We start from the raw sequence: 18634 nt of genomic DNA on the forward strand, positions 1-18634 counted from the left end.
TAATAATGCCTACACTCTCACATCTGCATATTTGGTGTGGGGCAGTAGAGGAAATGTGAACAGACGCCGCGATGGAACTGCACAAACTTCGGCCACGCAGGCTGTATTCCTCCACTCCCTCGCCTTTACACATTATATACGGGGTCCTCTTTCAAAACATTGAGACGTCCTTTCTTTGTTGTACGCCTTCTTCGGTGAGATCTTCTTTCATGTCCCTATGGAGAATAGTTAGTCAGGTGTTTACAGATCTGCCTCATTCTTAGGGCAACCAACCGTCCGGCACTTGCCGGACACGTCCTCTTTTTTAATGATTGTCTTCTGTCCGGCAGGCATTTATTATTTGCTATTAAATGTCCGGCTTTTTATATATTGCGTTCTTAGTTAATCGGTTTCCTATTTTCTCTGTTGCAAAGCTATTTTTGTTGAACTTCCTACATTTTAGCCCATATTATGGACACCCCTGACAGAATACGTCATTTATTCACTTGTTTATTCGACGCGCACGCGCTCTTAATCAGTGATGAAATCTTTAAATGCAATTGCAAGTTGCACCAATCCATTCATGTTCTCCTCCAATGTTCTGGCTTTCAGATAAACTAAGACTGGTATTCACCAAAGTAATTTTTTATGACATGATGGAAAATAATTGTATGCCTGTTAAAGTCAAACAACTTATGAAATCCTTCACTGAAAATGGCTTCGAAAGAGAATGAATTGCGTTTGTAGAACAAGTTGGTTTTTATGAAATGTGCATTCAATACCAATTAAAATAGAGTAACCTTATGATGGAAGAATTTAAGTGTTTTCACAGTATGAAAGGTATTAAGTTTGAATATGTTCTTCCTTGTCTCGAGTATTAGCAATCTAAAGGTGTGGAGATAGACGATCATAAACTTTTGACCAAATTTTCAATGTTCAGAATTACACTAGGAATTCCGAAACGGATAAACATACAACATTGGATAAGCAGTGGTGTGAGCTTTTCAAGTGTAGCCCTGATATTGAAACATTTAGTGAGCTGCCTAAAATTGGTCAGTTTTATTTTGCTGTTCCAGGTTGCAATGCAGCTGTTGAAAGAGTGCTTTCTATGATTAATACACAGTGATTACAAGAAAGAAACAGTTTGCCGATCGAGTCGCTTAAGGGTATTTTAATAGTGAAGTGCAACTTTAAAAACATGTCATGTGGAGAGTTTTACAATTATTTATTACAAGAAAACAATTCATCCTTACTGTCGCAATGGGTGCAGACGATAAGTATCAGCAAAATATAGCTAAAACTTCGGCATCAACATAACAATAATAAGTTATGTAATACTAAACTTTATATTTCTCCTTCCTGATCTGTTTACCCTCCAGGGTCGGTTTTCCCTCGGACTCAGCGAGGGATCCCACCTCTACCTCCTCAAGGGCAGTGTCCTGGAGCTTCAGACTCTGGGTAGTCTAGGCTGCCTCATCTGCTATGCTGAACAGGGGCCTTGCGGGGGATTGGGAAGATTGGAAGGGGGAGACAAGGAAGAGGGAAGGAAGCGGCCGTGGCATTGAGTTAGGTACCATCCCGGCATTTGCCTGGAGGAGAAGTAGGGAACCACTTCCAGGAGGTGGGAATCGAACCCTCCTCTACTCAGTTGACCTCCCGAGGCTGAGTGGACCCCGTTCCAGCCCTCGTACCACTTTTCAAATTTCGTGGCAGTGCCGGGAATGAACCCGGGACTCCGGGGGTGGCAGCTAATCACACTAACCACTATCCCACAGAGGTGGACAACTTTATATTTAAAAATTAAAATTCCATTTGTCCTCCATTTTTATGAAAAGTCCTCATTTTATTAAGTCTGTCCTCCATTTGAAAATTTAGAATTGGTCACCCTGCTCATTCTCTTTTCCCGCAGCGATGGAAAACTACTTCTTCAGCTCGATGTGATCATTGGGTATGGGCATCACGATTTTCTACCATCTAAAACGTCATGCTGACATTCGCTCCGTGATGAGTGTTACTTTTAGACTGTCCCTGATTTCTTTGCGGGCCTTATCTTTAAGCGTGACCCCGCCGGCCCATTGCAACATGCCATTTCCGCAGTGTGAAGTTTCTGCTGCTCGCTGCTATCCACCATGCCAAGCTTCACGGCTGCTCTGTGTGTTTTGCCTTTTGTTCAACAGGCTTTCTTGCGTCGCATGAAACTCCAGTTAGCGAGTGCCATTTGTTCCAGGCTGGGATTGTTCTATGTTGTGTAATGTGAGCGTCTATCTTACCATTGTCCTAGATAACAGGTCCAAGGTACATGAACTTGTTTATTCTTCATGTGATACATACTAATTTACCGGGCCAGAATAGCAAACCATATATAATCGTAGCGCCAGCGGAAACCGCCATATGATAATGCTTTGGGAGGAATACTGACCCGCAGCACATAATCATCAAGAACGAGAATTCTGTGAGTATATTCACACAGTATCGCCCTCAGATGACAGAACCTTACTGGGCAAAGTTCTAAGATGAAACATTCGATTTTGGTTCTGCTAATACGTAGACTATTTTTCTCACGGGACTTCCTCCACTGCTGAAGGCTCTTCTGAATTTCTTGTTTGTCTTCAGGGATTAGAAGGCCTACCACATCACTCGCATATAAGATGTTGAAGTTTAGGAGTCTGGATAACATAACTGGGCATCTGGCATGAGTTTGGGCATAATTTGGACATGAGTTTGGTCAACATCAGGCCATAGAATGGTTTCTGAATCTTCACCATTAGGTTGTTCATAACGATACTGAACAATTCTGGGCTAAGTGTGCAACTTTGATGGACATCTACGTGTTGTTAAGGAGCTTGGATAACCAAATTGGGCATCTGATATTAGTTTGTCACAATCTGGACATGAGTTTCGTCCACGCAACCTGTAAATATATATACTTATCGTTAATGAAAATAAGGAAAAATATTTCAGTTCTTTTACTTATGTTCTCATGTTTTCGAAACATAATAATTTCACGCTAGGGCACAAGAGAAAAGGCCTAAAACTTAGAACATTTTAACAGATATGTAGTTAAGTTCCTAAAATGCACGTAGATATATTTATTCAACAGGCTTAATAAACAGACGATGTATAATTCTGGGTTAGTCCGTTACATTGGCATACACAATAAACAGAACAGAATAAACTAGCCTAGACTTATTTATCATTTACGGAATGTACTCCCAAGTACAGCTAATCCTTAGTCCCGTTTCTTGATACGGGTCGGGGAGGAGGCGAGATTACTTTATATGGCACGTCTAACGGTCAGATGCCCTTACTGACGCCGACCTCATCTGAGGAGTTAATGAAGATGAAATGAATGATGGTGTGTGGAACAGGGTAAGGAAGTGGAAGGAATCGGTTGTAGCCTATGAACAGGAACTGTTCCGGCGTTTGCTTGGAAGTGAAAATGGGAAACTACAGAAAACCATTTTCAGGACACCCGTCTCCCGAATGCAGAGCAGGACGCGCGGCCACTCCACTCGGTCCAAGTTTTGTCAGCTGATATGATAAAAGTTAAATCAATAATCCTAAATTTATCGCCTTATATAAAGTAAAAATGACGGCCTAAAACTTACACGCAGCAACTAGAAACGAGAATATTTTAACATTTATGCTTAAATTACATACTTAATACTGATTTTCGAATTTAAGTGAGAAATATGGAAAATATCCACTGAATTTGTTCAAGGAGGCCAGGGCTGTCAGAATAAATTAACTTGTACTGTTTTTAAATCTACCGACACGAGGCTGACGTATTTGAGCACCTTCAAATACCACCGGACCGAGCCAGGATCTAACCTGCCAAGTTGGGGTCACAAGGCCAGAGCTTCAACCGTCTGAGCAACTCAGCCCGGCCGTTTTGTCTCTGAGACTCTCTGAGCATATCGCACATGTTCTAGGACCCCTTAGCCACAGAGCATAATACTGCATTCAGTATACAAAAACAGAATTTTGTAATTATACTATGCTTGATTTTATTCGTCTAATATTTAGGAGTAATATTTACTTTCTTTGGAAGTTTAATTTAACTTCATTTACATAAAGGTCGTTTTTTCTTTCTTTGCATTTAGGCCATCTGCGCACCAGCGTGTTTGTGCTCTGGTTGTGTTTTTGTCATCGTCTGCCCCTTTTGGCGTACTGGATTGTGTTCTTAGCGGCCTCTTGAGCCTTTCTGTTGGCCCAGTATTCCTTCATTCTCCCGCTGTATTCTTTCCTGCGCTCCTCTGACCAATTCCCTATTGATAATAATTCTGCAAAATATTTATTAAATTAAATTAAGTCTCTGGCGTAGTCGTTAGTGTGATTGGCTGTCACACAGGAGGCCCGGGTTCGATTCCCGTTTCTGCCACGAAATTTTAAATGTGGTATGAGGGCTGGAACGGCGTCCACTCAGCCTCGAGAGGTCACCTGAGTAGAGAGGGATCGATTCCCACCTCAGCCATCCTCAAAGTGGTTTTCCGTGGTTTCTCACTTCTCCTCTAGGCAAATGACTGGATGGTACCTAAGGCCACGGCCATTTCCCTTTTCCTTGTCTATCCCTTCAATCTTCCCATCCACCCACAAGACCCCTGTTTAGCATAGCAGGTGAGACCGCCTGTGAGAGGTACTAGTCCTCTCCCTAGTTGTAACCCCGACCCAATGTCTCCACGACATGGCCCTTGATGTGGTAGAGGTGGGATCATTCGCTGAGTCCGAGGGATAAACCAAACCTGGAGGGTAAACGGATTAAAAAAGAAGGAGAAGAAATTAAATGGAACGCACAATACCATTCTTTTTTGAGTGACTGTACACATTAATTTTAATTACTTTGTCAATTACAACTTAAATGTTGCCTACTGTACATCCAATACAATTATTCTAATTTACTGTAATTTATTCTAAGGACGAGGTTCCTCTGTAAGAGACTGGAGAGTTAAACAGTGGGGAAATATGAAAACAAGAAACCGCTGACAAGTGTAGACGCCTGGGAAAACAAATTAATTATAACCATTTCGAAGTGCACACAGAGCTGCTGCTGCTGGATGCTAATCTGTAACCTCTTAGAAAAGCATCGCTGCAAACCAGCCACTACTTGACATAATATGTAGGCCCCATGTGATAACTTACGTGTAGTCATCAACAGTATCCGGGGAAGGCAGGCTAGAACTGGAGTTTTGGTGGGTCCAGCGACTGATCAACCTGGCCACTTGGTGTCCAATAGCTGAGAAGATGTTGCCATTCTCAATCAACGGGTCTGAAACAAGAGAAACAAGGATACATGATATTAGTTTAGACCACGATCTTGTAGGCAGAGTTGGGTGAGAGGACGCTACAGATTACAAGGGTCGATGAGATAAGAAGAGCTCTACAGTAGATTAAAACGCAGATACAGTGCTATTATTTTACATTGCCTCCACCAATATCCATGTTATTTAATTCCATCGCACTGTCAGTTTCTTGGCTGCTTCTTCGTAAAAAATAATTTTGGACGGTTGCGAAGCCGGTCGCTCACAAATTGTAGTTCATATTCGTGGTAGAGTGTCGGCCTCCAAATCCCAAGATAGCGGGTTCAAACCCGGCAGAGGTAGTCGGATTTTTGAAGGGCGGAAAAAAAGTCCATTCGACACTCCATGTCGTACGATGTCGGCATGTAAAAGATCTCTGGTGATACATTTGGTATTTACCCGACAAAATTAATTAAATCTCAGCCATAGACGCCCAAGAGAGATCCGGTTTACTCTGTCTGCCATCTAGCGGACCTAGAGTAAAACGGAACGTCGAAATTGACGAGCAGACAGCCAGATGGCGTCAAATCGAAATGTCTGCACACGGTAGCTGAGGCCATACGATTATTATTATTATTATTATTATTATTATTATTATTATTATTATTATTATTATTATTGAAACATTTCTTTCCACTTACATTTTTTTTGGGGGGGGGGATTCAGAAAATCCACAGTTCTGGCGCTTCAGGCAAGCAACTGAATGTTGAAAAAATCGTAGAGAAATGAGCTACGAATTTTAGGTAAGTAGAATATAATAAAATATGAGAATACATTCCTTATTTATTCCTAAAAATGAAGCCCTTTCCTTAACCATCGTTATCCGGTTGATTAGATTAGCAGTTTGCCTCTTTCTAGCACTACGAGCGCTAATGTGAGTCAATGCAGAGTTTCACTTAACCCCTAACTGCATTTGGTGTGGACATTTTTCAAAAATTCAAAATACGCCTGAGGGTATTGAACCAAGGAACACATAGAATGTATTATGTAAATACGTTAAATTGGCCACGATTTGAATAAAAACGAAAACGTGTAAAGAAACAAGCGATTTTAGGCTGTTTGACGTAGGACTGAGACGGCGGTGATCCAACCAATCCCAAGCCACCATTCATATCGACTTATATCGGCAGAGTACGATCTCGAAACCTAGTTGCCAATTCTAATATTTATATTCACCACGTGGTTAGCCTATCTCGTATTAACTAATACTTTCAATACGGACCCAAAAATGAATTTTATCACATATCTATCTCGCTCATCGTGTATGGTATGGTATTCGGTGCTGTTCGTGATCTTCTGCATTTTTTTCAGTAATTAGTGTTTTTCATATTAGTCTTCATCTTTCTCGTATAGTACAGTATAGCGTAGTTTACAGTTTAGCGTAGCATACGTTAGTAAAACACAGGTTTAGTAGTTCAGTGTATAAAAATAGCTGTAGATTTATTTACGTCCGTGTATTGGTTAGTGTACTTAGTTCGTTCGTGTTTAGCGTGTCTCAGTGTAGTTCGGGAAGGACAAGTGTCTCATTAGATCAGTGGAGTGTTTCCTTTGTAGGCCATAAACTCCTTCCTGTGTCATTCATTTCCTCACTCTCTCTTATTCTGAAGAATATCCGACTCGTTGGCTGAATGGTCAGCGTACTGGCCTTCGGTTCAGAGGGCCCCGGGTTCGATTCCCGGCCGGGTCGGGGATTTTAACCTTAATTGGTTAATTCCAATGGCCCGGGGACTGGGTATTTGTGCTGTCCCCAACATCCCTGCAACTCACACACCACACATAACACTCACCTCCACCACAATAACACGCAGTTATCTACACATGGCAGATGACACCCACCCTCATCGGAGGGTCTGCCTTACAAGGGCTGCACCCGGCTAGAAATAGCCACACGAAATTATATATTATGAATAATGTATTTTCTTTTCGTGTCGGATATTGTTAGTAAGTGTAGTTTTCGTGAATTTGTTTTCTATCCCAGTTCATTAGCTTCTCTGAGTACGGTATTACATTTTCGAGGGCTGTTTAACGCGCTCGTATTGCTTCAGCTGTTCTCGCGGCAGTAGCGCGCTGGCAACAGAGGTAAGGCGACGCTCATTTGTTTTGCGAAACGTCAATTTAGAAGTAAAACCGCTCGGAGTATAGGGTTATCACTTATGTTGTTTGATATTTTTCAAACTTTATTTGAACATATTTTTTTGCTATTTGCTTTACTTCGCATCGACACAGATAGGTCTTATGGCGACGATGGGACAGGGAAGGGCTAGGAGTGGGAAGGAAGCGGCCGTGGCCATAATTAAGGTACAGCCCCAGCATTTGCCTGGTGTGAAAATGGGAAACCACGGAAAAACATCTTCAGGGCTGCCGGCAGTGGGATTCGAACCTACTATCTCCCGAATACTGGATACTGGGCGCACTTAGCGACTGCCGCTATCGAGCTCGGTGAACATATTTTTTGTAATTAAATAAATTATTTTAACCGAGTCTTCGGTATCGATTACAGAGTATAGTTCTGTAGTTACTAAAAAATGAAACCAATTAAGTTCGAACATCTAAGTGGTGCATGGTTGGGACTTCAGCAGCTTAGCCGTTAAACCACGGAGGCAGTCAAATAAAACCTATTAAACATTATTTCTAATAATCTTATGATAAAGAATAATCCCTTTGTTCATATACAATACAGTAACTTGACAGTATGTTGCATCACTTCTGCTGTAATTAAATTTACATTAGTAAATCATAGGTTTTTACGTTTTATTTGAGGGGAGCCCGAATTTTTATTTTGGAAGGCGGGCCCGTAACGCATTCATTAGGTCCCTAAATACCGAACAGTTTGCGGTTTGCAGCTGCTGCATACACGGCATGGCTAGTAGACTCTGCGATAGGATATTGCCACTTGTATGATTCTTGGTGCGCTGGTGTGTTATTTATAACTTATCAGTGTGAGTCATTAAATAGTCTTACATTAATGGGAAATGATAACGAATGCAAGTGTTAAAAGTCATGACTCGGGCCCGAACTTGTATTTATTTTCAAAGTGCAAAATATGCACATAAAATGTAATAAATATCAGAGAAATATGTAACTAAATATGTCATATTCATGAAATATTCAATTAAATATATGTATTATTATCATTATTATTATTATTATTATTATTATTATTATTATTATTATTATTATTATTATTATTATTATTCGAATAATTATTTTGAGGTTACGATAAATGAACTTTGCTTACTTTTCTTTGCATTTAACTTTCTTCGTTTCCAAACTTCCTTTATTTTCTGAGAATGTTGTTTCTTTTCCTAACGAGTAAATTTTCTTCCAGTTGTTAATTTCTTTCTCTCCTGAAATCCTGCCTTTCATGTTACTTCTCTGAAACGTGTTCTGTTTTCTATAGTAGCTATTTATAATACCAGCGTTTTTCATATCCTTTTCAATTTCAATGAATCACATTGGCTTGTAACTGTTCAATAAGTTGAAGATTTATTTATTGGTCTATAGTTATTCATTCTATAAATGGGTCAAAAATCTGGAGTATCCTTTTCCTCATTACAGTTTTTAGTTTTTCAACTCTTAAATATAGCTCTCTGTTTGATCGTAGTCCAAATTCGGCATTGTTGTTTCTTATAGGTCCCAGCATTTTTCTCAAAATTCTTCTTTCAACCTTTTCTAATTTTTCAAGATCCCCAATTCTTGTAAGTTTAAGAGTTTCTGCTTCATATAAAATTTCTGGCCTGGCTACTGTTTGATAATGTCTTAATTTCAAGTTCCAGGATAGAGATTTCTTATCGTGTATATTTTTTTGTCATTTGAAACATCCTTTCCATTTTGTTTACTCTTATATCTATATCTACCTTTTCTTTTATGTTGTTTGTTATCCATTCCCCAGGAATTAAAACACTCTGTCCGAGATATTATGTCATTTTTAATTGTCATATTTTGAGGGGCATTAATGGTTACTGCTATGAACTTTGTTTTTTCAAATGCTATTTGCAACCATATTTTGGCCGCTTGTTCCTGTTATTCTCGTATTTGTTCTTGAGCATTATCTAATGAGTCTGTAATTAACGCCATATCATCTGCGAAAGCTAAACAATCTATAATGTTATTATTTGGATTCTTTCCTAGTTGAACACCTTTAGTATTGATGGCTTTCCTCCATTCTCGAACTACCTTCTCTAATGCAGAATAGAAGACTAGAGGTGACAAACCCTCTCTCTGTCGTACTGTCCGGCTCCATGGCTATATGGTTAGCGTTCTGGCCTTTGGTCAGAGGAGTCCCGGGTTCGATTCCCGGTAGGGTCGGGAATTTTAACCATCATTGGTTAATTTCGCCGGCTCGAGGGCTGGGTGTATGTGTCGTCTTCATCATCATTTCATCCTCATCACGACGCGCAGGTCACCTACGGGTGTCAAATCAAAAGACCTGCACCTGGCGAGCCGAACATGTCCTCGGACACTCCCGGCACTAAAAGCCATACGCCATTTCATTTCTGTCGTACTTAATCCGTTTACCAGCCAGGGTTGGTTTTTTTCTGGGACTCAGCAAGAGATCCCACTTCTACCGCCTCAAGGGCAGTCTCCTGGAGCGTGAGATACTGGTTGTGTCTTGACTGCGAACTGTCCAAATTGCAAACAACTAAATATACCCTCTCCAGATTTCGAACGGGAGATTAGTATTCACGTGAGATACATAAAACAGATAAAATTTTCAAAACAGTCTCATATGTAATTTTTGTTCTAGTACTATTAACTGGTACATTGGGATGTTTCAAATCACCTAACCATATTTAAAAAATATTTTTCTTATTGAGAATGTTTAATAATTTAGTTTGAGGTAATCTTACCATTTAGATGATCTTTTTTATTGTATACCATAACTAGGGGGGTAGTTGTTTATGGTGGACTAGTGTGAGTTGTATTATTAATAGGTCATTATTAATATTTTTATTATTATTATTCCTTTTTTGCTAGTGGCTTTACGTCGCACCAACACAGATAGGTCTTATGGCGACGATGGGATAGGAAATGCCTAGGAGTTGGAAGGAAGCGGCCGTGGCGTTAATTAAGGTGCGGCCCCAGCATTTGCCTGGTGTGAAAATGGGAAACCACGAAAAACCATATTCAGGGCTGCCGACAGTGTGATTCGAACCCACTATCTCCCGGATGCAAGCTCACAGCCGCGCGCCCCTAACTGCACGGCAAACTCGCCCGGTATTATTATTATGCCAATGAAAGAAGTGAGTGGTTGGTTATTATTATTATTATTATTATTATTATTATTATTATTATTATTATTATTATTATTATTATTATTATTATTATTATTATTATTGTTACCGTGTTTTAGTGGATCAGCAGAGGTGAAAGAAGGTGCGGGCTGGAATAGGTCTCAACTACAAAATTAAAGTTAATTTAAAACTTTAACAAAGGTTATATTTTCTTTTCAAAATCAACAAATAACAGAGTATAACAGGTACCAAGTAGCACATCAACAAATTAACAAATTACTGTACGTTACAAAATTTGGGCTTCGAGCCCCAAGATTAATTTCTGAGCTCTCAGCTCACCACCACAATTGCTAAAGGGCAGAAAACCCCTAAATGCATGGAGCCCTTGCTCCCTACTTTTAACTCAAGCCTCCCAGAGGCACCTTTCACACACAAGAAAGAGCAGATGCGCTCTCAAAGTCTTCAAGCCTATTTAAGATGCCATAAACTGACTTTACACTAACTGCCCTCAAGGGACACATATAATGGCACAGGGGTACCTCGTATCCAATCTACTGGACCTTCACAAGAAGAAAACAAAATATCAGGTTAAGTTACTGGCCCAAAGTACAGAAGGGATTGGAGGCGTGAACTTGCACTCCTAAACACACTTTTAAAACCTAAGTGGCTCTAGGCCGAAACACAGGGGCTAATCCCAAGATAAGGAGGTGACCCGTAGGAGAAACTTTAATATTTTAAGGAAGAGAAGAAACGGTTATGAAAACGTAGTCACCTCAATTTCAAAATGAAGGGGAGTTCGAGAGGGTGAAGCACTCTCTATCCCCGCTTTACAGTAAAAGAGATTTATAGATTTTACATAGACAGAAAATGAATTTACATTTTAAAAAGGTAGGTTACATACTAAAGGTTTCGGACCCTCCCCGAGAGTTAAACTGCTGAGCTAGCGAGAAATAAAGATGTTAACAGGCCATTACCTTGTTGAAGAGCTGCTGCTTGAAGAAAGAGGCGCTTCCCGCCCCCTGCTACATATCCACACACTAAGTTAGATGTTACTGAAGTGGCCCCGAGACAAGAAAATCAGCAGTTTTTATACTCTCGTGGAAAATTCGAGACCTTTCAAGAATGAATAGACACACCCCCTTAACTTTATTGGATAGCTTAGAGCTACATATCCATATCGAAGAAGACATACACAATTGGTCAAAAATTAATTAAAGAAATTCGGGATTGGCTGAGTTCAAAACTGGCGGACAGAAAGATTAATATTGCCAACCCAAAAAATAAAAGAACAAAATGCTGTAAAGACAAAACTTAAGAATACAAAATTTCTTCAAGAAAGTTCATTCCTTCGCACCAGAGTGCGTAATCATAGTTTTTAGTAGAGACATCTGGTAGAGAACGTCCACCCTTCTTGATCAATTACAAACAAAAACACATCAAAATTCACACAGAGCCATCTTCGGAGAAACTGTTGAGTTAATACAGTTTTTTAAAGTTCAGGCTTTCTCCTGTAGAGGAGTTTCAACAGGCGCAATATTTGAACTAGCGGCGTGGAGGTGTACCGCCCGGTACAATTATTATTATTATTATTATTATTATTATTATTATTATTATTATTATTCAAAAAATACATAAGAAGTGAACTAGTCAGTTTATTTGGAAACAGGTGGGTTTTTCTTACGTGCTTTCAATTTTTTGGGGGGAATAAATTCAAATCTCCCTGGTAATAATTAAGCAGCTTTCTAAAGAACTTCACAAGACTGTAGGTGCCTCTAGTGATGCATACTGCTGCCATAATCCACCTAGATAAGCAGCGTGACATATATAAAATGAAATATTCTTGCTCATTATATTCTCGCTTATGCGTCTCTACTTTATGATTGGCCGCAATCTCGACACATTAATGTGTGTCAAACCCAAATCATCCCCTTCAGGTACCCACTTGTTCACAATCTGGACGCATTCATGTGTGTCAAACCCAAATATTCCCCTTAAGGTACACACTTGTTCGCCATCTGGACTGTTCGCAATCAGGACGACACATGAGGTACTTGGTCGGGGATACAGCTGGAGAAGACGACTAGTACCTCGCCCAGGCGGCCTCACCTGCTATGCTGAACATGAGCCTTGTGGGAGATGGGTAAATTGGAAGGTATAGACGAGGAAGAGGGAAGGAAGAGGCCGTGACCTGAAGTTAGGTACCATCCCGGCATTTGCTTGGAGGAGAAGTGGGAAACCACTGAAAACCACTTCGAGGATGGCTCAGGTGGGAATCGAACCCCCTCTACTCAGTTGGCCTCCCGAGGCTGAGTGGATCCCGTTTCAGTCCTCGTACAACTTTTCAAATGTACAGCCGGGAATCGAACCCGCGCCTCCGGGTGTGGCAGCTAATCACACTAACTATTACACCACAGAGGTGGACTGTAGTAGTATTAATGCATCAAATTTACAGAAACGTTCGTGCGATCCTTTTATTACGACGTATGGTTATGTGATAAGTAGAGATGGGAATTATAGGCACGAATAGGTTAGAATGCGAAGTGTTTGAACAAGGTGCAAGTATCATCGAGCCGCTCTACAACTGTGTAAGATGAGTTGCATAAATTTCAGGGGTTCTGATAGTTCAGATCGCTAATATTTATGCAAATCTAATTGCAGGACCGTCGTGCGGGTAGAAAACATTTGCGCCTTGTTCAAACACTTTGCATTTTAACCTATTCGTGCCTATAATTCCCATTTCTAGTGATAAGGCAATGCAATTGATTTTAATACATCCATATTTTAAGATAAATTTATCGTTGCTGCTTGAGCTAATTTACACTGTATACTGTATACTGTTTTCTAATTTTTATAATTACCGGTTTAATAAACATATTAAGAATATAATGATGTATAAAAGAATGTTATGCACAGTAAATCACGGAGTATATCACACAATATATTTTTGTACCTAATTTCCGGTTGAACATGTGACCTAAAAATGAAAAGAGTTACAAAATAAAGTTAATATTCTTTATATGTACAAAAATGTAAAACGAAACCCAAGTATAACCATATCAGAACCACAATTCGTCGGATTATTTGATTTTCATTCGTCAACAAATAAAGGAATGCAATATCTAATGGTACAGTACAACAAAATTAAACTTTTTTTCCGCTCTGAGAATTGAAAATATGCTATTTTATTTAATTTGCATATGCTGATTTCCAATCTAAATCTTGTTTTTCCCTATCACCTAGGAGTTTTTTGAGAGGACATGATGAACTTCCCGCAACAGACTGCATATAGTTCACTGTTGTTCATTTGCGGTTCTCTATTATTATAATTATTTTAATTTCAACCCAAATCACACATAATGTTGCAATTAAAACTTCATATATCAAAAATTCTTACCTTCTTAAACTATTTCCTCGATGATTTGTGCCTATAGGATGGCTCCGAAATATCTGTGATAAGTTGACAGCAGTAATCGTCAAGCATGTTAGACATTGATTTCTCTTTGTATCACCTTTCCACTCGTAATAAGTCCTGATGGAACCTTTCCCTATGCTTATCACTGACCTCACCAACGTTCGGTGGAAATTCAAGTGCGAATGGAGGAAGTGAATCTTAAGGGACATGTTGCATCCCAGTGTCTGGTAAACCCTCAGCAAATCTTCAACCATATGTCCGTAATTATCTGCTCTATAGTCTTCCAGAAAATTAACACAAACCGATTTGAAAGCAAGCCAAGCGATTTTTTAAAAACAGGAATTAGAGTCCACTCGAATGCAGAATCATGTAAGAAATGGCATATTTGTGGCCCTATAAAGATACCTTCTTTTAGTTTTGCCTCACTCAAACTTTGAAATTTTCCCCTTAAATATTGAAATGTCCTTCCTGATTTGTCTATCTCCTTAACAAAGTTTTTCATCAATCACAGTTTTATATGCAATTGGGGCAAAATTATTTTAGCGACATCAACAAGTGGCAAGTTTTTAACACATTTTGTCCTAATACTTGTAAGCCAGTGGGTTATACATACATACAAATAATAATAATAATAATAATAATAATAATAATAATAATAATAATAATAATAATAATAATAATAATAATAATAATAATAATAATAATAATAATAATAATAATAATCACCCCTCGTCTTCAACCTCGTACTAGATAAGGTGATGAGGGAATGGGAAAACGAACTGAAAGCACAAAATAGCTGGAACACAGTAAACATCGGGACACGAAAAAACAAGCTTGAAATTCCATGCTTAGCCCTTTTGTCCAGCGATGAAGTCACAGCAATAAAGCAAGTTGAAATTCTCCAAGAATGTGCCAGAAAGGTCGGACTTCATATCTCCTTCCAGAAAACTGAATTTTTCTCTGCAAAACTAAGACATCCGTAGTCTCAATACAAAATACGGACAAATCAACAGAGTCCCTCACTTCAAATACCTGGGCGAAATCCTCGAACCAACCGGACAAGAGAAAATAGCCCAAAACAACCGTGTCCAAAAACTCAGAAGAGCTTATGGGAGAACAAGAGAAATCTACAACAAAAAATGTATGTCTCTCCACGTTAAGATTAAACATTTCAATACTGTAATCAAACCGGAGGCTTTATATGCAGGGGAAACTCTAACGCTTCATAGAAAGGGTGAACTGGAAAATATCCTAAAAGGAGAGCGAAAAATCATGAGGAAAATTTTAGGACCAAGACACACAGGAGAAGGGTACCGCCTACAAACCCGGAAATCCACAGAAAAATTATCTAATATTGCGGCAGACCTCAGGAAAAAAGGCTAAAATTTTATGGACATGTTAAGAGGCTTCCAGAAACTAGACTAACCCACCAAGTTCTTGAAAGAGTTGACAAACTGAAGAATTTTCCTTGCATACAACAAACAAAAGCAGACATGAAGAATGCACAAATTCTCTGTGAAGATATTTTGAATCGAAATATATATAGAAAGAAAATTGACAATTGGGAAGTTACTCCAGAGAATGAAGTACCAAAAAGAGCAGGTACCAAGTGGACGGAAGAAAGGAAAAAGATCTTTAGTCAACAGATGAAAGCATCCTGGATCCTCCGCAAACGAAATCATAAATAAAGCTTCGTGTGTTCCGAAAGGGACCATTCACGCATAATAATAATAATAATAATAATAATAATAATAATAATAATAATAATAATAATAATAATAATAATAATAATAATAATAATAATAATAATAATTGTGCAAAGGGAAGATTCCAATATTTCGACGACACCGAGTAGTTTCCAAATTGGTGGGTTATAGTATTCACGCCATCCAGTTATGCCAAATTGAGAATGGAGGCCGTGATAATAATGATTTCCTACTATCAAGATAATAGCATTCAGGAAGAACTAGCACATAGCGCAGTGCATAAGAACATTAGAAAAAACGGGAGTGTCAAGTGAAATTAGGGACATGACGGGCGAAGAATAAACTTTGGAACCAGATACACTGACTGACAGAGCAAATGCAACACCAAGAAGGAGTGGTTCGAAAGGGATGAAAGTTGGGGAAAAAACAGAGACGGCACGGACGAATAATTGATGTTTATTTCAAACCGATATGCAGGTTACACAATGCGCACGGCATCGACTCAGTAGGATGTAGGACCACCGCGAGCGGCGATGCACGCAGAAACACGTCGAGGTACAGAGTCAATAAGAGTGCGGATGGTGTCCTGAGGGATGGTTCTCCATTCTCTGTCGACCATTTGCCACAGTTGGTCGTCCGTACGAGGCTGGGGCAGAGTTTGCAAACGGCGTCCAATGAGATCCCACACGTGTTCGATTGGTGAGAGATCCGGAGAGTACGCTGGCCACGGAAGCATCTGTACAGCTCGTAGAGCCTGTTGGGAGATGCGAGCAGTGTGTGGGCGGGCATTATCCTGCTGAAACAGAGCATTGGGCAGCCCCTGAAGATACGGGAGTGCCACCGGCCGCAGCACATGCTGCACGTAGCGGTGGGCATTTAACGTGCCTTGAATACGCACTAGAGGTGACGTGGAATCATACGCAATAGCGCCCCAAACCATGATGCAACGTAGTCTAGCGGTAGGGCGCTCCACAGTTACTGCCGGATTTGACCTTTCTCCACGCACGCCGACGCCACACTCGTCTGCGGTGACTATCACTGACAGAACACAAGCGTGACTCATCGGAGAACACGACGTTCCGCCATTCCTTCATCCAAGTCGCTCTAGCCCGGCACCATGCCAGGCGTGCACGTCTATGCTGTGGAGTCAATGGTAGTCTTCTGAGCGGACGCCGGGAGTGCAGGCCTCCTTCAACCAATCGACGGGAAATTGTTCTGGTCGATATTGGAACAGCCAGGGTGTCTTGCACATGCTGAAGAATGGCGGTTGACGTGGCGTGCGGGGCTGCCACCGCTTGGCGGCGGATGCGCCGATCCTCGCGTGCTGACGTCACTCGGGCTGCGCCTGGACCCCTCGCACGTGCCACATGTCCCTGCGCCAACCATCTTCGCCACAGGCGCTGCACCGTAGACACATCCCTATGGGTATCGGCTGCGATTTGACGAAGCGACCAACCTGCCCTTCTCAGCCCGATCACCATACCCCTCGTAAAGTCGTCTGTCTGCTGGAAATGCCTCCGTTGACGGCGGCCTGGCATTCTTAGCTATACACGTGTCCTGTGGCACACGATAACACGTTGTACAATGACTGTCGGCTGAGAAATCACGGTACGAAGTGGGCCATTCGCCAACGCCGTGTCCCATTTATCGTTCGCTACGTGCGCAGCACAGCGGCGCATTTCACATCATGAGCATACCTCAGTGACGTCAGTCTACCCTGCAATTGGCATAAAGTTCTGACCACTCCTTCTTGGTGTTGCATTTGCTCTGTCAGTCAGTGTATATTGAAATAAACAAACCGAACCTCTTACAAGTTTTCACAAAAAGAAGAATATACAACTGTGGTACTTTCCCAACCAGTTATACAATTATTCGAATCTTTATACAAAATAAAATATGAAAGGGAAAGAGAGCAAATGAGGAAGAACAAAGCAGGAATGGAAAGTAACAAGCAAGGAAAAGGAACAATACGCCTATCTGATGAGAAACCCAGAGTAACAAGAAATATAAGGAGAAAGATATACACAACTACAAGATCAGAATACAACAGCAAGAAATTTCGAAGTAAAGTCCAAATATATAAATCAGAACTGCATCAGTTACCATTAGTTACCACACGAATTGACACCAAGTAGAATTATTATGCAAACCGAAATCACAATATTATTCAAATAAAGCTGTTCCAAGACAGTCACTTTCAAAGTTAACCAACTACAAACACGAATGGCGAAGCACTGTTTACATATGAGCGTGTGGAGGACTCGCGGAGTTCCAAATACAGCACACGCACAGCTCGAAAGAGAGTTGTAACTAAGTTCTCCAATAAAAACTTTAAAAAGATAAAAGGTGAGTGGAATCTTGGCCTAGAAATGCCATGCTCCCTATCAGAATTTTCAAGGAAAATTGTTCCTGGTGCAACTTGAAGTTTTACATAAAATAAATTAACAGTTTGTCATACCTCATCATGAAATACGTAGTACTGCCGCAAAATGGAGACTCCTGGGCATATGTCCCTAAGGACGTTTGGTGTTCCTCCCTCCACACAGACTAAAGTACATCTCAAAATATTCAGAGAAAGGCCAGGTTTTTATACGGCAGAGTAGAGGGGAAATAATGAGGAGAAATACGTCTGGAAGATTCCAGATGTTAAGGGAGCATGCGCAACAAACCAAGCGGTGTCGAATGATGTCAGCAGGCAAGAAGGTAGTCAGTAGATAGCAGATCGTAGAGTTGGGTAGAGCGGAGTTCGTGCAAAGAATGTGATGTCCAAATAAATATTCACTGAAGTATGTAAGTCCTAGTTGCAGAGAAAATACGGTGTATATCAAGATGAGGGTGAGTCCATATTAGGTCTGGAGAAAAGGTAGCAGAAGGTGCCGGTGAAGTGAGGAGTCCGTTACACTATCCGCCGGGCACCAGAAAAAAATCCAAATGATTTTTTTGGTAATAGTTGAAGTAGTTGGTGTCGTTGAAGAATGAAGACTGCTGCAATTACTACTACAATTT

The 18634-nt window shown here is 40.4% G+C and overlaps 1 protein-coding gene across 1 annotated transcript in view; it reads right to left on the minus strand.

Moving 5' to 3' along the window:
• LOC136875885 (uncharacterized) overlaps positions 1-18634 on the minus strand; it is a 156571-nt gene that overhangs the window by 104406 nt on the left and 33531 nt on the right. The window contains exon 2 of the mRNA XM_068228239.1: positions 5119-5245. Coding sequence (XP_068084340.1) covers positions 5119-5245 — 127 coding nt within the window. The remainder of the gene's footprint in view (positions 1-5118; positions 5246-18634) is intronic.

Source organism: Anabrus simplex, chromosome 6 (genome assembly GCF_040414725.1).
Source record: "Anabrus simplex isolate iqAnaSimp1 chromosome 6, ASM4041472v1, whole genome shotgun sequence".
Classification (NCBI taxonomy): domain Eukaryota; kingdom Metazoa; phylum Arthropoda; class Insecta; order Orthoptera; family Tettigoniidae; genus Anabrus; species Anabrus simplex.